This window comes from Oncorhynchus masou, chromosome 12 (assembly GCF_036934945.1).
Source record: "Oncorhynchus masou masou isolate Uvic2021 chromosome 12, UVic_Omas_1.1, whole genome shotgun sequence".
Taxonomy (NCBI): domain Eukaryota; kingdom Metazoa; phylum Chordata; class Actinopteri; order Salmoniformes; family Salmonidae; genus Oncorhynchus; species Oncorhynchus masou.
The window spans coordinates 56,673,214-56,696,649 of record NC_088223.1 but is presented as its reverse complement, the minus strand read 5'-3'; the positions used below and the strand labels follow the sequence as shown (position 1 = coordinate 56,696,649).

General features: G+C 44.1%; 1 protein-coding gene across 1 annotated transcript in view; it reads right to left on the bottom strand.

Annotated features, from left to right (window-relative positions):
• LOC135550474 (roundabout homolog 2-like) overlaps positions 1 to 23,436 on the bottom strand; it is a 114,835-nt gene that overhangs the window by 4,370 nt on the left and 87,029 nt on the right. The window contains exons 15-24 of the mRNA XM_064981318.1: positions 22,280 to 22,511; positions 19,880 to 20,004; positions 19,560 to 19,731; positions 18,414 to 18,590; positions 17,322 to 17,361; positions 15,189 to 15,316; positions 14,112 to 14,384; positions 4,258 to 4,414; positions 2,219 to 2,476; positions 1,041 to 1,237 (exon numbers count right to left, since the gene is read on the bottom strand). Of these exons, the coding sequence (XP_064837390.1) occupies positions 1,041 to 1,237; positions 2,219 to 2,476; positions 4,258 to 4,414; positions 14,112 to 14,384; positions 15,189 to 15,316; positions 17,322 to 17,361; positions 18,414 to 18,590; positions 19,560 to 19,731; positions 19,880 to 20,004; positions 22,280 to 22,511 (1,759 nt within the window). The remainder of the gene's footprint in view (positions 1 to 1,040; positions 1,238 to 2,218; positions 2,477 to 4,257; positions 4,415 to 14,111; positions 14,385 to 15,188; positions 15,317 to 17,321; positions 17,362 to 18,413; positions 18,591 to 19,559; positions 19,732 to 19,879; positions 20,005 to 22,279; positions 22,512 to 23,436) is intronic.

Here is a 23,436-nt window from a genome sequence, read left to right as displayed (position 1 = left end):
TGTTTATTAATAACGTTCATGTTCAAAACTGTGCACTCTCCTCAAACAATAGCATGTATTCTTTCACTGTAATAGCTACTGTAAATTGGACAGTGCAGTTAGATGAACAAGAATGTAAGCTTTCTACCAATATCAGATATGTCTATGCCCTGGGAAATGTTCTTGTTACTTACAAATGCGGGACAAGCGCAGAATAGTGGACAGACTATACACACACATATATATATATATATATATATATATAACAATTGGGGGGGGGGCAGATTAATTGATCAAGTTCAAATGGTGACATAGCAATCCTTAGACGGTTGAGCTAACGTAGACAAATGCGATTGTTCTGCGAATGTCCCGCAAAATCGTTCACTGGTCCCACATTTGTGCTTTTTAGATGTGGTCACCCTAATTCCACGCGTGGAAACAATGCTGCTGTATGTAACATTTTAGCACCATCTTTTCACATGAGGAGAATAACATTCTTTCAACCACACATGTGAATCTGCAATTCCACATGTGAAAGCAAGATTCTCACAGTTGGGAGTTATCTTTTACATGTGAAACAGCTAATAAAATGTTCACATGTGAACTTGCAATTCCACATGTGAAATTGAGATTTTCATGTGGAGTTTTCTTACAAATTTGAATTTCACTTTCAAATGTGGAATTGCAAGTTGAAAAAAAAGTATAAAAAAACAATTACATTTAAAAACCTAATTTGCAGTTTCATATTTGAAAAATTTCAGATGGAAAAATCTCATTTTCACATGTGGAATTGCAAATTCACATGTGAAAAACAATAAAATGTGGAAGTTTTTCACATATGAACCTGCAAATTAGATTTCACATGTGATTGATTTTCATATATGAACTTGAAATTCCATATGTGAAAGTATTCTCCTCACATGTGAAAAGGTGGTGTTAATATGGTTTCACGTGTGAAATTTAAGCTCAACATGTGAAAAGAGCTATTTCAAATGTGAAACTGCAAATTTAATATGATCCGTGTGTGTTTGCGTGTGCGTGTGCGTGCATGTGTGTCTCACCTGAGCCCTCCAGGTTGTCCATGCTGAGTCCAGCAGTGTAGTCAAAGCCACAGAGCTGACGTGACACTCCGTAGCCTTCATCCTCCTCTTCTTCCTCACACTGGAGGTTGGTCCCCAGGTCAGACCCCAGCGTGCTAGACACATAGCCCATCGGAGGGACAGGGGCCTTGGGCGGGTGTGGGCTGCCCTTCATATGCCTGTATAGAACATGAGGGAACATGTTATGTCACTGAGACAGGAAACTGAGCAGTAGATAAAGACACTAACAGACAGGACGTAAAGGCTAAAACACAAATCCCTGAACAACCAAATGCCAGAGTGCAGTACTAGGGCCTCGTTCAGCATTGGTGAGTGTTTGTGTGGGAGATTGAATTCATTATTTTCCCTTCACAACTATGTGCACAGCCCTTCCGCGACGCTCGTGCTAGCACTAACACAATGGACTGGTAATTGTGTGGGTGAAGGGAGAAGAATGGCAGGGTTGGGCAGGGCTGTCAGTAACGTGTCTGTCCCCCCCCCCCCCCCCACCGCTGTCCCCTCCGATGCCTTGCCCCATGCCTCGTCCCACTATGGAGGAGACGCATATGTAATTAGCAGCTCTTCTTCCTGTTGTCAGAGCAGCACGCTAGGCCAAAACCCATCATTACCCCTCAACACGCGTTCCTACCGACATGACCCATTTCCCAATGCCTGTTACACGTTAGAGGTGTAATCAATGAAGGGATGTTTTTATCGCTCACATGAAACATGAAACCAGGGGTTAGGATGACATGCCTAAATACCACACCAATATAAAACACTCAACAAGACTATTGGTTATTGATACGCAAAATATCTAGCTCAGTTCTAGAGAACGACAGCTCATTCATTCATAGTGCAAAGCAGAAATTGCCAGGTGAATGTCTCATGATTGAAATATCATAGGCAATTTAGAAAAATTTAACAAGTACCGGTGGCAATTCAAAAGAACACAAAGTACAGTACGTATCTGTTCATTTCACAGTGGAAAGTGGATACATAATGATTCCAAAACATGCAGCAAGGGCAATTGTTGTATCATATCATGTGCCTGACTCCACAGAGGCTTTGAGAAGAGACTACATAGAAAGTAAAGAGTTATAGTCCAAAGGAAGGAAGAAATCCATTGACAGATCCACAGTAATTTCTCTCCTCCTCACCATGTCTGTTTGGCCACTTCATACTGGTAGGCTCTGGTCAGCTCATCCAGGTGGGCCTGCAGCATGGACTGCATCTCCTCGTGGTGGGTGGAGCTTAGGGATGAGGATGACGGTTGGCTGTAGGTAGCTGCTGCCGGGGAAGAGGCCACTCCCCTGAGGGGCGGGGTGGGCACTCGCTCCTCCTCTAGATCGTCGTCCAATCCCTGGTGAAGGTAAGTCTGGACAGGAAGGGGCGGGGCCCAGCTGTCACTGTCATACCTACAATATGTAGGGAACAAGAATGTCAGTAATTCAGGCTAAAATCTAAAACCTTATACTGTGGATGTGTGTGTTTATGGCTATGTTTACACAGGCAGCCCAAAGTCTTTTTTTTACCACTAATTGGTCTTCGGACCAATCAGATCAGCTTTGAAAAAGATCTGATATAATTTGTCAAAAGACCAATTAGTGGACATTGGGCTGCCTGTATAAACACAGCCTATGGTGCTTAAAAATCTATGTAAGTGTGTTACTGCTAGTGCACAGTGACTTGCTCTCAGTGTTATACACTGGTGATGAGACAAAGCCTAGCCAACAGACAAATACTATTATTTTTCTACTGGTTTGTATTTTGCCAGACTGTTAAACACACTGTTATCTGATGTTCTATCTCTCAGCAGAGGGAGAGAGGGAATTACACAGATTGGCTGCGGTTTGTAATTACAAAGTGACTGGCAGGAATGGGGTGCTGAGATCAAATGAAAAGATCTAACCACATGCTGTTTTGTTATAAGTGGTGGTGAACCAGCCAATGCTTCTTGAAACTGGCTGCAAGATATGTATGCAAATGTGCACACCCCAAGGTTTTAGGCAGAAATACACTGAGTGTACAAAACATTAGGAACATGACCTGATGAATTCAGGTGAAAGCTATGATCCCTTATTGATGTTAGCTGTTGAATCCACTTTACTCAGTGTAGATGAAGGGGAGGAGACGGTATCAACGTCCTCAGATTCCCAAGGAAAGTATTATAATATAATTCTTTTGAAATCTTACATTTGTCCTTGCACAGCAACAGTCCTACAGTAACTGCATTATATTACCCCCAATATCTAGGGCAAGGTTCTTCCACTGCCCTCTTTCCAAAACATGCCTGTGACAAAAACAGTGTCTTTTTCTTACAATAACAAGCCGAGTAATGAAGATGGCTGTTTCCTCAGTATGACAAGTGCAGACACCAGGAGCTCAATCAGCACTGGAGTACCCTGTAACAGCCTGCTGCTCGTTTGTACTTAGCCCTCCCGTTTAGCGCGCACGCACGCACGCAGGCGCACACACACACACACACACACACACACACACACACACACACACACACACACACACACACACACACACACACACACACACACACACACACACACACACACACACACACACCTAGAGATAGAGGAGAGCTCCAGGAGAGACAGAGAGCCATGCTGGTTACAGCCAATTAGGAGAGGGTTTTCTTTCCTCTCAATGGCTCACTGACAGACCTTAGATCCCCAAAAGACAAGAAAGGCTACATGTGCTCCTTGCTATTATTTCACTTCCTGTGATATCATGATAGAATGTTTATAGCTACATGTATCAAAATACTATTTAGGGTATTCTAATGACTTTCAAAGACATTTGTTTTTTAAACACAATAGTTATATATAGTAATTGAAATATACAGTAGTAATATAGGAATGGATTTGGAAATACACTTGGAATGTATTGGCACGTAGTATTACACAGTGTATTTACAATACAAATATATATACTCCCATGCATTCGAACCCAGGGCTGTTTGGTATTTGAAATAACGTATTTAGAAATACTGTAAGTATTTTCAAATAGTAAGCATTTTATCGGAAATGATTTGAAATAAAAGTAGATGATTTGGGACACATTATTTGACCATACCAAAATATATAGAAATAAAGTACTTCAATAACAAAGAATCAAAATATGTATTTGCACCCAGGTATGGTATGTCTACATGTGTGTGGAGAGAGAAAACATATTATCTTACCCTCCTCCATGGTTCTCTAGGGGGTAGTGGTCCACCTCGGTGCCTGGCAGAGGGTGCATGGGTGGGGGAGGCAGGGGCATGTTGACCCAACAGGACCCATTGGATTTGGAGGTCTTCGACCCACCCTTCGACTTCTTTTTCTTGCCGCCCTTTCCCCCTGAGTGGAGAGAGAGAAAGAGACTTGGCCCTAAACAGAGAGTACACAGTGGCAAAATACCTGACCACTGTCACTGACACAAACGTAAGGAAAGCTTTGACTATGTACAGACTCAGTGAGCATAGCCTTGCTATTGAGAAAGGCCACCTTAAGTAGACCTGTCTCTCAAGACAAGACAGACTATGTGCACACTGCCCACAAAAAGAGGTGGAAACTGAGCAGCACTTCCTAACCTCCTGCCAAATGTATGACAATATTAGAGACACATTTTTCCCTCAGATTACACAGATCCACAAAGAATTTGAAAACAAACCCAATTTTGATTAACTCCCACATCTATTGGGTGAAATTCCACAGTCTGCCATCACAGCAGCAAGACTTGTCACATGGTACCACAAGAAAAGGGCAACTAGTGAAAACAAATACCGTTGTAAATACAACCCATATTTATGTTTATTTATTTTCCCTTTTGTACTTTCACTATTTGCACATCGTTACAACACTGCATATATACATAACATGAAATGTCTTTATTCTTTTGGAACTTCTGCGAGTGTAATGTGACTGTTCATTTTTATTGTTTATTTCAATTTCGTTATTAGTTATTATCTATTATTATCTAGTTATTATTATAGTTATTATCTACTTCACTTGCTTTGGCAATGTTAACATATGTTTCCCATGCCAAAAAAAGCCCTTGAATTGAACTGAATTGAGAGAGGGAAGGGAAGTCAGAGAGTTGATCTTATCAGCCTGGTCTTTGCCTCACAATGTAGAGATATCCCTACAGCCCCCAAGCTGTGGGTTTTAATGAGCTGATACTATTTCCCACCCCATGGGGTTCAAACACACACACACACACACACACACACACACACACACACACACACACACACACACACACACACACACACACACACACACACACACACACACACACACACACACACACACACACACACACACACACACACACACACACACACACACACACACACACACACAGACACACACACACACACACACAAACACTGCTGCTTGGAAAGCTATTTTATCATCACCTGGGCTTTCTCCCTCTCTTTCTCCCCCACCTGGCTCTCATTATTTCTCTCTTAGTGTGCTGACAGAGCACTAAGACTTTTCCTCTATGTTGACATATTGTGACCTTGGGACTATAAGGTTCTATCTGCACAAAGCATAGTTCTGAGATATTGAGCATAAGACTTTTCACATCGCAGATCTCAGAACTGTTTTGAATTGTTCTTTCATAACACATTAAGGTTCTAACCTTAAAGATAGCTGAAGTGCAGAGTATCAAAATGCTGATACATCCATTTTTTTAGGGGCGTGCAATCACAGATAGAACCTTATGGCTCTGAAATGTCAATCTGGGTTCAACCATAAGGTTCTGTCTGACACTTCTGAACTAGACGTGTTCAGTTAAGAAAACTGTAGCTATTTGAATGCATCAATGATAGACTGAAACTATTTTATCAAGATAAAAACTATATTAAGAAATGCATTATGATGTAACAACATCATTTACATTTCTTTTTTGCTTGAGTGCCATTATTGATGGCTAGACTAGCCTAAACCATATTTAAGGTGAGATATAAAAAAAATCCATTTGAACTTGGCATTATAAGGTTCTAACTTCACAGTCCCAAGGTCTCGATTTCTTAAAGAAGCACTGAGACCTGGGGCCCGGAGTTGCAGGCAGGCTCCCTCACTCTGTCCATTACCTCTCTTACTATTCCTCTCTGTTCCTTATCTCTCTCAGTGAACCAGCCCTCAGGTGAGCATACAGCCCAAAGCATGCAGGAGAATGGCCGGCCACCTGACCAACAGACAGACGGACTGAGACTGTCCCTACAATACGGCTCTGCTCAGTAAAGCCAAGCTAATTGAATATCCATGGGTCAAAACACAAAGGAATCCCTGCCTCTGCTAATCAAATTAATCCAAAGAAATGTGCCTTCATTTTCTGACATTTCTGGGGTAGAAAAACTCCCGAGGCTGAGGAGTAAAAATCGACATGAAGAGAGGAGCGATTAACCACTGTATCCTCAGGGTCCATTTACAATGAAAATGTAAATATAACATCCCCCTCTCTCTGCTGCCCCCTTTCTCTCTCCCTCTCTAACTTGTTGTTTGTGCTCTCCCTGTCTGCTCTCTCTACTCAACTCAACATTCAACTCTCGGCTCTCTTTTCTAATCAATCCTCAGAAAATACATATCTTCTTCTATTGTTTCCAGGACTGGCGTAACACAGTTTCTCTGGACCACCCCCACAAGGTAGGAGTTGCCCCACCACAAATAAACAATTGCATGCATCAGCCAGACAGCTCCTCACAAAGTATAGGCTACCAATCACTGTCCATGGTGCTGAAATTGTGATACGTCTAGGGCATGTAGCCTATAGCTTTGCTTTAGCTAATGGATAAATGTTTATTGGTAGAACAATTTGGATGTAATTTTCTCATGCTAAACCTAACATTTCACAAAGCTACAGTATACACATTCTAAGTGTCATTAGGCTGCCATTTAGACTCCTGGCTGGTGGCAATAATGTAATTACTTGTTCCAGTAATTATAGTTGGAAATTCAAACATTGCAGATGGTAAAATTTATTGAGGAAAATAAGAACAATCCGAAATGTCTTTTTGATACTGTCGCAAAGCTAACTAAAAAGCAGCATTCCCCAAGTGAGGATGGCTTTCACTTCAGCAGTAATAAATTCATGAACTTCTTTGAGGAAAAGATCATGATCATTAGAAAGCAAATTAAGGACTCCGCTTTAAATCTGCGTATTCCTTCAAAGCTCAGTTGTCCTGAGTCTGCACAACTCTGCCAGGACCTAGGATCAAGAGAGACACTCAAGTGTTAGTACTATATCTCTTGACACAATGATGAAAATAATCATGGCCTCTAAACCTTCAAGCTGCATACTGGACCCTATTCCAACTAAACTACTGAAAGAGCTGCTTCCTGTGCTTGGCCCTCCTATGTTGAACATAATAAACGGCTCTCTATCCACCGGATATGTACCAAACTCACTAAAAGTGGCAGTAATAAAGCCTCTCTTGAAAAAGCCAAACCTTGACCCAGAAAATATAAAAAACTATCGGCCTATATAGAATCTTCCATTCCTCTCAAATTATTTTGAAGAATACTGCCTTCCTGAAGACAAACAATGTATGTGAAATGCTTCAGTCTGGTTTTAGACCCCATCATAGCACTGAGATTGCACTTGTGAAACTGGTAAATGACCTTTCAATGGCATCAGACCGAGACTCTGCATCTGTCCTCGTGCTCCTAGACCTTAGTGCTGCTTTTGATACCATCGCTCACCACATTCTTTTGGAGAGATTGGAAACCCAAATTGGTCTACACGGACAAGTTCTGGCCTGGTTTAGATCTTATCTTTTGGAAAGATATCAGTTTGTCTCTGTGAATGGTTTGTCCTCTGACAAATCAACTGTTAATTTCAGTGTTCCTCAAGGTTTTGTTTTAGGATCACTATTGTTTTCACTATATATTTTACCTCTTGGGGATGTCATTTGAAAACATAATGTTAACTTTCACTGCTATGCGGATGACACACAGCTGAACATTTCAATGAAACATGGTGAAGCTGTCACGTCCTGACCTTAGTTCCTTTTTTTATGTCTCTGCTTTAGTGTGGTCGTGAGGGCGTGATTTGGGGTGGGCATTCTATGTTTTGTAGTCTAGGTTTTGGATTTATGTGTTTGGCCTGATATGGTTCCCAATCAGAGGCAGCTGGCAATCGTTGTCTCTGATTGAGAACCATACTTAGGCAGCCTGTTTTCCCACTATGGGTGTGGGTAGTTGTTTTCTGTCTCTGTGTCTGCACCAGACAGAACTGTTTCGTGTTGGTCTATTTTTGTTATTTTGGTTTTAGTGTTCTGAGTTATAATAAATATGAGCATGGACACTTACCATGCTGCATATTGGTCCGATCCTTCCTACTCCTCCTCAGATGAAGAGGCCCCAAAATTGCCCTCGCTAGAAGCCTGTGTTTCAGACATAAGGAAGTGGATGGCTGCAAAATGTCTACTTTTAAACTCAGACAAAACAGAGATGCTTGTTCTAGGTCCCAAAGAAAAAAAGAGATCTTCTGTTGAATCTGACAATTAATCATAATGGTTGTATAGTCGTCTCAAATAAAACTGTGAAGGACCTCGGCGTTACTCTGGACCCTGATCTCTCTTTTGACGAACATATCAAGACTGTTTCAAGGACAGCTTTTTTCCCATCTACGTAACATTGCAAAAATCTGAAACTTTCTGTCCAAAAATTATGTAGAAAAATTAATCCATGCTTTTGTTACTTCTAGGTTAGACTACTGCAATGCTCTACTTTCCGGCTACCCGGATAAAGCACTAAATAAACTTCAGTTAGTGCTAAATATCATATTACTCCAGTGCAAGCCTCCCTACACTGGCTTCCTGTTAAGGCCAGGGCTGATTTCAAGGTTTTACTGCTAACCTACAAAGCATTACTTGGGCTTGCTCCCACCTAACTCTCTGATTTGGTCCTGCCGTACATACCTACACGTACGCTACGGTCACAAGACACAGGCCTCCTAATTGTCCCTAGAATTTCTAAACAAACAGCTGGAGGCAGGGCTTTCTCCTATAGAGCTTCATTTTTATGGAATGGTCTGCCTATCCATGTGAGAGACGCAGACTCGGTCTCAACCTTTAAGTCTTTACTGAAGACTCATCTCTTCAGTGGGTCATATGATTGAGTGTAGTCTGACCCAGGATTGTGAAGGTGAACGGAAAGGTTCTGGAGCAACGAACCGCCCTTGCTGTCTCTGCCTGTCCGGTTCCCATCTTTCCACTGGGATTCTCTGCCTCTAACCCTATTACAGGGGCTGAGTCACTGGCTTACTGGTGCTCTTTCATGCCGTCGCTAAGAGGGGTGCGTCACTTGAGTGGGTTGAGTCACTGATGTGATCTTCCTGTCTGGGTTGGCGTCCCCCCTTGGGTTGTGCCGTGGCGGAGATCTTTGTGGGCTATACTCGGCCTTGTCTCAGGATGGTAAGTTGGTGGTTGAAGTTATCCCTCTAGTGGTTTCGGGGCTGTGCTTTGGCAAAGTGGGTGGGGTTATATCCTTCCTGTTTGGCCCTGTCTGGGGATATCATCGGATGGGGCCACAGTGTCTCCTGGCCCCTCCTGTCTCAGCCTCCAGTAGTTATGCTGCAGTAGTTTATGTGTCGGGGGGCTAGGGTCAGTCTGTTATATCTGGAGTACTTCTCCTGTCTTATCCGGTGTCCTGTGTGAATTTAAGTATGCTCTATGCTCTCTCTAATTCTCTCTTTCTCTTTCTTTCTCTCTCTCAGAAGTACCTGAGCCCTAGGACTATGCCTCAGGACTACCTGACATGTTGACTCCTTGCTGTCCCCAGTCCACCTGGCCATGCTACTGCTCCAGTTTCAACTGTTCTGGCTGCGGCTATGGAATCCTGACCTGTTCACCGGACGTGCTACCTGTCCCAGACCTGCTGTTTTCAAATCTCTAGAGACAGCAGGAGTGGTAGAGATACTCTTAATGATCGGCTATGAAAAGCCAACTGACATTTACTCCTGAGGTTCTGACTTGCTGCACCCTCGACAACTACTGTGATTATTATTATTTGACCATGCTGGTCATTTATGAACATTTGAACATCTTAGCCATGTTCTGTTATAATCTCCACCCGGCACAGCCAGAAGAGGACTGGCCACCCCTCATAACCTGGTTCCTCTCTAGGTTTTGGCCTTTCTAGGGAGTTTTTCCCAGCCACCGTCCTTCTACACCTGCATTGCTTGGTGTTTGGGGTTTTCAGCTGGGTTTCTGTACAGCACTTTGAGATATCATTTGATGTACGAAGGGCTATATAAATATATTTGATTTTATATTTTCAATACAACAGCATACTAATCAGAAAACATTGGATTTTTTGTTGTTGTTGGATTTATTTTTATATACAACTGTCCTGTATAGCCAACCTGAACCTGCATGACATGAGCCTTTCTCGCACTCTGTCCCAGCTTGGATAAAAAGTAAAACCAGTCTAATAATGCCAAATAATACAGTCAGTCCACCCTCAAAACACTAGCTTACGAGGGATTATTTAATTATGCAGTGTAGCCTACTATATATAGCTGTCACATCCTGATCTGTTTCACCTGTCTTTGTGATTGTCTCCACCCCCCTCCAGGTGTCGCCCACCTTCCCCATTATCCCCTGTGTATTTATACCTGTGTTCTGTATTTGTATGTTGTCAGTTTGTTTTCTTTCGTCAAGCCTACCAATGTTTTTCCCTCTGTTCCTGTTTCTCGATTGTTCTTGTTTTCTAGTTTTCCCGGTTTTGACCATTTCTGCCTGCCCTGACCCTGAGCCTGCCTGCCGTCCTGTACCTTTGCCACACCTATCTGCATTACTGACCCCAGCCTGCCCTTGACCTGTCTTTTGCCTGCCCCTGTTGGATTAATAAACTGTTGTTACTTCGACGTTGTCTGCATCTGGGTCTACGTGATAGTAGCTATATATAGTATTTAACTGCTATTTAGATGCTATTATAAACCATTTATAAAAATAACACATAAAAAAAAGCCTAACAATGAGGAAAAAAGTAGTTGGCTAGAGGATAAACTCAGCCAATATTTATTGTTGACCTAAGCAGGTTTTGTCTGGCAAATAACTTACACAAATGAGCTGCAATCAAGGTAAATTGAAAGTAAAGAAATTGAATGAACTCCAACTTGAGAGACCGACCGAAGTATTGCCAACCCAGACATTCTTTACTGACACATTGTGCATTATATATTACATTTAACCTTATATATTATATACAGTTGAAGTCGGTAGTTTACAGACACCTGAGCCAAATACATTTAAACTCCGTTTTTCACAATGTCTGACATTTAATCCTAGTAAAATATTCCTGTCTTAGGTCAGTTAGGATCACCACTTTATTTTAAGAATGTGAAATGTCAGAATAATAGTAGACAGAATGATTTATTTCAGCTTTTAATTCTTTCATCACATTCCCAGTGGGTCAGAAGTTCACATACACTCAATTAGTATTTGGTAGCATTGCCTTTAAACTGTTTTCCTTGGGTCAAACGTTTCAGGTAGCCTTCCACAAGCTTCCCTCAATAAGTTGGGTGAATTTTGACCCATTCCTCCTGACAGAACTGGTGTAACTTAGTCAGGTTTGTAGGCCTCCTTGCTCGCACAGGCTTTTTCAGTTCTGCCCACAAATTTTCTATAGGATTGAGGTCAGGGCTTTGTGATGTCCACTCCAATACCTTGACTTTGTTGTCCTTCAACTATTTTGCCACAACTTTGGAAGTATGCTTGGGGTCATTGTAACTTTCTGATTGATGTCTTGAGATGTTGCTTCAATATATCCACATAATTTTCCTTCCTCATGATGCCATCTATTTTCTGAAGTGCACCAGTCCCCCCTGCAGCAAAGCACCCCCACAACATGATTCTGCCACTCCCGTGCTTCATGGTTGGCATGGTGTTCTTCGGCTTGCAAGCCTCCCCCTTTTTCATATGGTCATTATGGCCAAACAGTTCTATTTTTGTTTCATCAGACCAGAGGACATTTCTTCAAAAAGTATGATCTTTGTCCCCATGTGCAGTTGCAAACTGTAGTCTGGCTTTTTTGGAGCAGTGGCGTCTTCCTTGCTGAGCAACCTCTCAGGTTATGTCGATATAGGACTCGTTTGACAGTCGATATAGATACTTTTGTACCTGTTTCCTCCAGCATCTTCAGAAGGTCCTTTGCTGTTGTTCTGGGATTGATTTGCACTTTTCGCACCAAAGTACGTTCATCTCTAGGAGACAGAACACTTACGCACTATTGTTTGTACAGATGAACGGGGTACCTTCAGGCTAAAATTCCTTTTCTGAGGTCTTGATTTCTTTTGATTTTCCCATCAGAAGCTTCTAAAGCCATGACATCATTTTCTGTAATTTTCCAAGCTGTTTAAAGGCACAGTTAACTTAGTGTATGTAAACTTCTGACCCACTGGAATTGTGATACAGTGAATTAATCTTTCTGTCAACAGTTGTTGGAAAAATTACTTGTGTCATGCACAAAGTAGATGTCCTCAATGACTTGCCAAAACTATATTTTGTTGACATGAAATTTGTGGAGTGGTTGAAAAACGAGATATAATTACTCCAACCTAAGTGTATGTAAAATTCCAACTTCAACTGTATATATTATTATATATTAAAAATATACAATTTGCCCTCCCGGGTGGCACAGTGGTCTAAGGCACTGTATTGCAGTGCTAGCTGGGCCATCAGTGACTCTGGGTTCGAGCCCAGGCTCTGTCGCAGCCGGTCGCGACCGGGAGGTTCATGGGGCGACGCACAATTGGCCTAGCGTCGCCCGGGTTAGGGAAGGTTTGGCTGGTAGGGATATCTTTGTCTCATCGCGTACCAGCGACTCCTGTGGCGGGCCGTGCACAGTGCGCGCTGACCAGGTCGCTAGGTGCACGGTGTTTCCTCCGACACATTGGTGCGGCTGGCTTCCGGGTTGGATGCGTGCTGTGTTAAGAAGCAGTGCGGCTTGGTTGGGTTGTGTTTCGGAGGACGCATGGCTTTCAACCTTCGTCTCTCCTGAGCCCGTATGGGAGTTGTTGCAATGAGACAAGATAGTAGCTACTAACAATTGGATACCACGAAGTTGGGGAGAAAAAGGGGGAAGAATTCAACAACAAAAAATATATGTATATATACAATTTAAACTTAGTCTTGAATGATGAATGCCAAGATATACCAGAGATAAGGGACTGTTGATAGAGCTTCCGATAGCCTACAGTTAATCTCTTTCCGTAAAGTGTTGAGGCCAGCAATTAAAGAGAACAAGAGGCTCAATTAAATATTTTGCAGAACTGCTGTATTTGAAGCACCACTACCTTCTGCCCAGTTTCTCTGATGTTGCTATGGCAATCAAGCTGTTTTTAACCATTCCGGTAACTATTGCTTCTGCGGAGAGATTGGTTTTTAAACTAAAACTAATAAAGAACTACCTAAGAAGCACTATGCGCTTTGAACACCTCAGTAAGCTCCATTCATTGCCCTGGCACCGTCTTAGCCTTGACCACAGCATTTGTTCACTGATATGCCCTTACATTCAATTAGTTCAATAGTACATTTTTCAAGGCCTGAGGCACATTCTTGAAGCCCAAGTTACAAAAATGTAGCTTCCTAGTGTATATGGAAAAGGTTTATGCATACATTTTTGGAGGGTTACTGTCAAAATGATTGATTAAATGTAAAAAATAAACTATTTGTCGATGACGGGTGCATGGGCCCCAAGAGCTCGTCCCCCTCCCCCTCCGCCTTGTGAGGCTGTCCGGTACGCCAGTGGTTTCCAGACCTCAACTTTCTCTCTATCTATCTCTCTCTCTCTCTCTGTCTCTCCTCCTCTACTAGTCTTGAAGCCTATTGTTATTCCAAAAAGCCATCTAACGAATGCTGTGCTTCACTCTGTGACTGACCATCCAGACAATGTTATACAATCTAGGGAGATCTGATGCTATGCTTCAGGGCTTCCTTTGGAGCATACACAAATCCAGGGACACATGCACACATATTCAAAATCACACAGCCCTACCCCGCCCGTCCCCTCCCTGTGCTTCCTCAGTGTTGCAGTGGCGTACCGTTACAGGGGCGTCCATCGGTCAGTGAGTAGCCCAGGTTGGCCATCTCCTGCTGGGCTCGAAGGGAAGCCTTCCAGCGGGGGTCTGGTCTGTCCACAGCCAGCTCATGGAAGCTGTTGGACTGCAGGATCTGGGTGGTGGCGTAGGGTGTGGCCTGTAAGCCCCGTGCTGGGCTGCTGTAACCAGCTTTGCCTGTGAAGTCTATGCTGCTGTAGATGGCGCCGTCAGACAGCATGGTACCCGTCTTCTCACCCACTCCGGAGGGTAGCACATCTGAGATGAGAGATTAGGAAACAGACAGATGCATGAAGAGATAAAGTGGCCATCTTTAAGGTCAGCGTGTAACACATTAGCACTCCCTGCTCCAGCGGTAGGCTCCCTGTGTTAGTTCAACTGACCACAATCGAGCTGAGATGAATCAAAGTGATTAGCTAGCAGGATAATTATCACGTCGCCATGCAATGCCCTGTAGGGGCCCGGTACTGTGTCCGAGGGAAAGGGCCCATCACACAGGGCTGACCTTCAGCTCTACCCACAGGGGCTCGGGGCCGCTCATCAGCCTGGTGGGAGCTAAATGAGCTACAGAGAAATTGCACCAATACGCACATACTATCTCTCCATCTCAAACGCCCACACAAAAAGAAACACACACTGCCACAAGCAAATAATCTAGTTTACAAGCGCGTTTAACCCAATCATGCATAGACAGAAGAAACACACACACACACGCTCTCATTAAAGTTTGTGTCAGTTTTTTGAAGCCAATAGTGATGAGATAGGTAGCGTGATCCAGAGAGACTGAGAGTCCGGAGTGTGTGTGACGGCCTGTCAGTGTGCCTGCTGAGGGATACCCTCCACACTGAATAATGCATGCAGCTCATACATGTATTCACTGCCTCTCACTCTGGGCACATGACCTCTGACCTCTGGTCTCACTGAGGGGCTGTGGCGTTGCCGTGGCATAGCGTGGCACCATGGTCAGCTGGGACGGTCTGGGTCAGCCCTCTATCAACCTCCATTCTCTAATTCCCTGGGTTTGGTTCTGTTTGACCAGGGGTGATACCTATGTTTTCTTACCTCCACGACCAAAGTTACCCCGGTCCTTGGGACCTCCCAGGCCCCCGTTGGCCGGCAGGCTGGTGGAAGGCCAGGAGTCAGCCAACCAGGGGAATCCTGGGTCACCGGCTTTCAGTAGACCAGGACGACTATTTTTGGAGAGAAAGACAGAAGAGGGACGGAGAAGAATGAGAGAGAGGTGAGGGGGAGAGAGGTGAGGGAGAGAGAGGTGAGGGAGAGAGAGGTGAGGGAGAGAGAGGTGGGGGAGAGAGAGGTGAGGGAGAGAGAGGTGAGGGAGAGAGAGAGGGAGAGAGATTGTTATTAGGAAAACATCTGTTTCCGTCTGAATCCCAGCAATACTATTCATTTTCTCACATGATGTTATACCGACTGATTCAACAACAAATTGCTGCAAAACCTCACTCAGCATATCTGCTCCTCTGGAGCAGCCTGGAGCAGAGGCAACAATGAACAAACAGAGAGACATAAAAAACTGACAAGTCTATAAATCAGTGCTGGGCTTTAGCGCCCCTAACACCCCCTAGAGAAACGGACCAGGACTAAACGCACAAACATTAAATCCCTTTTAGAGCCCAGCACTACAGACATTTACATTTTAAATTTTGAATCATAGATGGCCTTCTGGCGGATAGCCTGCCAGCACGGGGTGGTGGGGTAGCGTCTCCATAGCAACACACACGGCAAAGCTCATAGGCTGTTTTGGTGAAACCACCCCTCTCATATTGCACAGGAAATTGCCAATTTCACTACAATGCCTGAAATAAATACAGAATCGTTTTTTTATTTTGTTACAAGGAGAAAAAAATGATTTTTCTAAACGGTATATCTGTGCTATTAACTATTACCGTACATAGTTGTTGGTGTGTACAGAGGCTTCAGTCACAAGGCTCACGTGCCTTGTTTGCGTTTGGTTAATTAATGCAGAAGTCCACAAATGCATTTCGCTTTAAGCCAGGTGTGCCACGCCCCCAGGGAATTGCATACATCTGACTTGTGATGGCTTAAAATGGGTTTAAAACATTATAAGAGCAATTGCCATATAAAATCACACAGGCATGTTCCCACAAATGTACAGACACACATATGCAATAACACACACACACACACACACACACACACACACACACACACACACACACACACACACACACACACACACACACACACACACACACACACACACACACACACACACACACACACACGTGCGCATGCACTCACACACACGTGGGCTCAGGCAACAACACACAGTTTATTTTTAGCTTATTTTTTGGCTGCATTTGTATCAGCTCTGGGCTGGATCTGCCTGCTCAGGTGTGACAAAGGAGAGAAAGAGAGGAGAGAAAAAAAGGACAAGAAAGCAGAGAGAAGGAAAGAGAGAGGGAGAGGAAGAGCCTGATCCCCTAGCCCCTGGGGGAGCTCTCTTCATATTCTCACAGAGTCAGTGCCCAGTGATTTTAACCCAGTGATATTCAGAGCTAGGCTACGCATCTCTGTGCTCTGTCAGGCAGATCAGACTAGAGTTGCAGTAGACGACAGGGATACTCTACATTCCTATACTGCAGTGTCTGTCTGCCTGCCTGGGGTTCAGTGGAACTGCGGAGTATCCTCTCCAGCCCCACTCCCTTGGGTCATTATCTCTTTACATCGTTACATATGCTTGCATTCTGGAGGCGTGCCGTCAGCAGTGCCTCTCCCCCGCGTGTCGACAGGCAAATTCATCACCCCCCCCCACCCCGGCAACGCCGCCACCAGCCCCGCTGCACAGATGAACGAGCCAATAAAAAAACCTGCTCTGCCCGCATTAATTGTTTCTGATAATTTCCTGGGAGTGATTGATGACTCAATCAATCGATACATCAACGCACGTGTTGCGCCAGGATGAATAAGCGGGGGAGTTTTGTAATGTAAGGAGTTCATTCATCATAACGGATCTATTCTTCTTCCTATGAATCTGTACCCTCCGTGAAGGTTGATCATTCCACAATGATATGTTCTATCATCACACCATCATCCATGTTGTTCCACAAGGGATGGATCTACACTTCTAATGTTTTTGTTGTCACTGTAATCAAAGCCCATATGCCATTACGATGTGTTGAGTGACTTAATAAGGACTTTGTTTGTCCTCACCTTCCATTTTCAATCAGTCCTCTGTCTCGTTGAAACGTCACTGTGGTCCAACCAGAGAGAGAGATGGCAGGGAGCAGAGTGAGAGAGGAGGAAGAATTTGAATCAGAAGAGTGCTCTGAAAAACATTGAATGTGTTTCAAGCTGGTATATGTTTGGGGGGAAATATTTTCTAGTGCTACAGTCCAACATCCAAATTAAGGTGAGAAGACAAAGACAAATGGCCAATACCTGCACGGGTAAAGGTGAAGGACTGAACTGCAACAAAACAAGACAGAGATAGTGTGTGTTAAAAGACTGTCGACACTGTAGACAAAGTCGATGCAACGTCAGCATAAACAAACATGAACACAACCACAGAGATACAAAGAAAAGGTGCAACACCATCCGATTGACAATGGTAGACACATCTGGTTGAGGAAAAATGTGACAGGGAGTATGGAGATTGGCTGGGTGAGAGATACAAAGCAGGCGGCAAGAAGAAGACAAACATTGAACTGCTTATTGAAAATGAATTTGCTCTGAGGAGAGGAGGGATCATAGGAGAGCTTTTGAATAAAGCAAAGCCCTATAATTCGGTAAACCTTATGGTTTTCCTCCCCAGCCCCTGAAGCACGGTGATAGCAAACCAAATAATGACAATAGTCCACAGCTAAAATCACCCCCGGAAGGCCAAACGAAAAATTGCATACCTAAATCTGGAGAATGCATTTATGGCTAATGTGAGAACGACATGGGTCACGGTCCCATAATGTAAGGAAATGTGAATTACTTATTTCAAATGAGTGTATTTGAGTTTTATGGTGCAGGCTTGATGGGATTGTGTTCACAGCTGATACACATAGGTGCACAATGGATTAAAGCAAAGAAGACTTATTTCTGTCTGAGCTGAATATCTCCTTTATTCTGCATTAAATTATACTCCATCTGGACAAAACAGCTCTGTCTCTCACCTGGGATTCCACTAACTCACCGTAGACACATCGTCTAAGGCAGTTGGGAAAGCTAGTCTACACTGCAATGTTTCTGTATAGTGGTTTTGATCGGTGTTGATATTACTCAGGCCCGTATCCATAATAGTATAGCGGTTCTGACCTGCGTAGTTGCTGAGGCCCTTCCTCTTCTTCCTCCTCCAGTAGAGCCAGGCGCTGAAGCCCATGAGGACGATCCAGCAGGCCCCTCCCAGCCCAGCGATGAAGGCCGGCTGCTTCACCACGTCTGAGATGCTGTTGTTGCCCTCCGCCCCCGTGATCACATCACGCAGCTCTGCACCTGGGGACAGACATTAGGGGACGGGAGACACCAATCAGATGGACACCATGGCATCTGGTGGATAGGATAGCTTTTGGCTGTCCAGTAGACCCAAACCAGTCAACGGCTAACATATCTCGAAAACGAGTACAAATCTATATTTAATGATAGTTAATATCAAAATCTACTATATGATCTGAAAACAAGACATTCTTTAAGAAAGGTACAATCCTGTTACAGCTGTTTTCTAGGGTAAAAACAACACTATAGATAAACAATATCAAATTAAAAACCCACACCATTGAGAGCATAAAACTGCAATATGTCGGCAGAGAGTTAATCAATTCAGCAGTGCTCTCATCAATTTGAACTCCGAGACGGGAGATTGACAGAGCAGCTCAGACAGAGTTTGATTTTCTGCTGCAGCTACTGTGCTGTGAAATTAGATTCACAGTCTCCAGCGGGAGCAGGGGCCCCAGCCCCAGTCATTAAGCCTCAGTCCACAGGCCTCTGTTTGCCTTTCTGTGGCCGTTGAGGATATTTTCCCCACACATCAGTCAAAAGTCACGGATGAAGAGCATTTGGCCTGGCTCTGCTATTGATTTTAGGCCTATCCTTCAGCTGTTTGATAAGATGTGATAGGCTGATAAGCCCACCCCAATAACACTGTCTACTTTGTTAGCGCTGGCCGCGCAGATATCGAGAAGGATTATTGATATGGCTAACAGCACTCGCCACACTGTTACTGGACACTACACTAAATGAAATGCTATTGATTTCCTGATAGATCACTATGAATGGAGCCTGCCTTACAGAACTCAGTGAAACTTCAGCTTCCAGCAGTACACATGTGATCTCCGACAATGCACAATTTTCTTTTTTCCCAAGCGTGATAAATTGATCAATCATTTTTCCAGACCCACTGTCTGTGAGTCAGATTAGGGTTCCCTGTTATTATGTGTGTTGCCTCAGACCCTGTGTGTGTGTTACCTATGACGATGGGCTGGGGCTCGCTCTTCACCCCCACTCCGGTGCTGGTGCCTGCCGCCACCTCCACACGGTACTGCACCCCCGCCTGCAGACCCGCCACCACCACGGAACGGATGGCCGCATCCACCGTCTTATTCACGTGGAAACGTGTCTCGTTCGCCAGGCACCAGATCTAACACACACACACACACATGGGGACAGGCATTTGTGGGGGGAGGCAGTTGATACCAAATGTCTTGTAATATCAATGTGTGTATACAATACACACACAGTGAAGCTTTATTTTGTCAACATATAGAATACAGATTGCCGCTGCCTACCTTGTACTCCTGGATGATGCCGTTCTGGTGCTCTGCGGGAGGGGGGTCCCAGGACACGCTGATGGAGGTGCTGTTATGGTTCCCCACTGTCAGCACTGTCACCTGCTGAGGAGGAGCGCTGGGCGCTGCATGGGGAGGCACAACAAAACACATCACCACATCACCACATCTTCACATTCCAATAGAGAACTGCTGCTGCCTGCTGTCCGCCAGAGCATAACAGAGAGCACTGCCTTGATTTATATTTAACGAGTACTTCAATGTGGAAGGCTTTCTCTGTCGCGGAAGCGAGAAAGAATTGGGAGAGCCACCACAACATACAGAAGTAATGACTGCACTCTCCACACTACCTCTTTTTTTATCTTTCTCTCTCCAACCTTCCTCCCTTACTTAAGTCTGTCTTTGAATCATTCCTTTTCCTTGCTGAGTACCAGTACCAGAGGTCTCTTGGTGCCTTCGTAGGTTGCTTAAAAAAAAAAAAATTATTCAACAAATTCAAGTCAGTTAAGAATAAATTCTTGTTTACAATGACGGCTTAGGAACAGTGGGCTAACTACCTTGTTCAGGGGCAGAACGGCTTTGTCAGCTCGGGGAGTCGATCTAGCAACCTTTCGGTTACTGGCCCAGCGCTCTAACCACTAGGTTACCTGCCGCCCAAAAAAGTTCAGGGGAATCTACTATAACAATCCATCTAGTTGAACAGGAAGTTACAATCTCTAATGCCAAACAATATTATTGTCTATTGAACTTCCAAGGCCCAATCACTCTTCATTGCCTGGTGAAATCCCATGCAGCCTTTACTAAACATACCAATAAGCGAGTCATTGTGCCCTTCCAAAACAGAGCAGAGCAGACTGGCACGTGTACCCCAGAGTAAAATATGGGTCTGTGATGAAGGGCCGAGCCCAGTCACACGTTAGCGCTCGGGATGCTAAAGCACCACATTATGCATATCTGAGCTAAATGAAAGCTCTCCATCGTGGTGTACAGTAACGAATGAGATGCTAATAAGCCCATTAGTTGTGTGATGTATCGCTGGCAGAAATGTGACCTGCTGCGTGCCACGTGGTGTGCCAAGTGACACGTCGGTGACCCCGTGTCCAACCGTTTTAGATCGACAAAACACTGCTGATCCCCAGTGTGGGCTGACAGACCGCTCATACCAGTCACCTTCAAAGGCTGTATAGAGATTCAAACAGCTTGGAGACACCTGCAGGCTAACAGCATGGCTATGGGACAACTAAACACATATACCTATTGTTTCTGTAGTGCTGGATGTTTAGTAGTCATTCATTCAGAACACTACAGCAGCTTAAGACTCTGAACTACCATCTCTGTATTCCCAATGCACAACTCATTTAAATCTGATTGATTGGTTGGGTTAGCTCAGAACTAAACTCAGTTGAGAAGCCATACATTTTGAAATGATACATTATACAGTCAGTGGAAGATTCATGTGAATCAGCTATTGTGTCTCAGTGAAATGTGGCTAGCCAGGTGGGACGTTGCACAACAGTCTCATTTACCAGCTGGCCTCTGAGCCACCTGGCTACCGTGGATACAGTAGATTTCTCCAGAAGGACCCTAGGTCTGGAGAGAACTGTCTACATGGACTGAACATGCCCAGAGCGTTACACTTGGATAACAACTCCTGTGTGGGCCTAATTGGGTTAATGGACACAAGGAATACAATGCAGCCTGAACACTGCTGGCCCCAATTAATCAACCACTCACAGAGGGCTGAATCTTAACTTGAGATGCCAATGTAAGTTGAGCTTCTGTTCAAATCGCTGACTGACATCAATGTTTGATTTACTGTAAGTGAACATTTGATTTATGCATGTGTATGAAGTAGAGGTGGAGAGGGAGCAAGTGAAAGAAAGAAAGAAAGAACGACAGAGAGAAAGAGAGAAAGAAAGGGAGGTAACATCTTAAAGTCACAATATAAATGTTGTATGCGACAGGGGCATGGCAGGCGATGTGACAGCAGGGGTCCAGAGAGAGCAGAGACAGGAACAGGGAGAGGCACAGAAAGATGTTTGAGCTGGTGTCACAGGAGACAGGCCCCCCCACAGACTCACAGGCCTGTCATACCCTCCTACAGAGCTGAGATGTCTGGGAGATCTGCCACAGGGAAGATGTCACCCTAATGCTCAGTGTTTGTGTGTCTTCTCTTTAGTTTTCTTATGTTTGTTTGCAGAGAGTGTGTTTGTGGGTGTGTACAATTATATTCTGTATCAGCTTCAAGGTATTTGGCCATTACCAGATGTAGCACACACGTAGCATTGATGTAAAATCATTTCAAACGTTTTTGACAAAGTGAAAATAATACCTCCTACAGAGATGGCAATGTCTTTTTGTTGCATCACTACACATATTGAGTTGGTAAAGGTCCTTTACCTTCCTCCAAGGTGCGTGCTGTCATTGATTCACTGTCTGCTCCCTGGAACTCGTTGAAGTACGGACGGACTTTTATCTCGTAGACAACACCCTTCTTCAGCGCAGACAGCGCCACGTCTCTCTCAGACGGAACCTTGAGGTCCTGCACCTGCCAGGCCCCAGGGGAGGGCAGACCTGACGTCTGCCTGTACAGAACACGATAGCCCTGGATAAACTGGGAAGGGTTCTCCACCTGAGGGAGAGAAAATGAGAGAGAGAGAAAGAGGGTAGGAAGAGGAATTTATTATGTATATTGTGGATTTTGAAAGGGATTTTTCAATAACTAGAGTAATGTTACAAGAACCCTATCGACTTTGAGTCATAGTAACTACTTATTGTCCATTTAAATACAGCACATGCCGACCAAACCATCAAAAGAGAGAGCTACAAAGCTCTTACATTTGACCCCGACAGAGTGGATTAAAACCATGCAGTATCCTTTCCGGGAAACAAATCCCGTTACTATGGCGGGGGAAAGTTGCAGTGGCGGGGTCTGGGGAGGGAGTGTGCAACATAACTCACAGTAATGGCTTGTTAACAGGGGCAGAAGCAAGCGAAAAGCTTTTACAGGGCAAATAAAGCAGCTGTTTACCCTCAGCCCAGTCCAAATAAATCATGCCGACGCGCTGCCAACGCTCAGCCTCCACGGGTGCCTGTTTGCATTTCATTAACGAAATGATTCGTGAATCTAAAAGCTTTATGAAGAAACCTTAGGGAGACGCCCCCCCCCCCCACCGCCGCGCTCCCTTTCCCTCCCCCCCTTACCTGTTAGAACTGACTGATCCAGCTAGCTAGATGCAGCCATAGTGGGAGTAAATACCATAAACAAGTGAATTCTGTTGACTTTTCCCTTGTTTTATAGGACAGGTATACTAGGGAATGGTAGGACAACAAAAGTATGTGTGAAGAAGAAAACACCGAGCTAATTCTGGGATTTAATCTAACTTGTGTTACAATGTCATTTCATACTGGTAATTTTATCATGTAGCTAATTGAAGATGGTCGAAGTATCTCTGTGTAATTTCACAAGAGTGGCATTTTTGATGGTTCACTTTAATGTTTGAACTCGTATAGTATTGGTGCCCCATCTGGAACAGCCCAGATACCTAATAATGTCA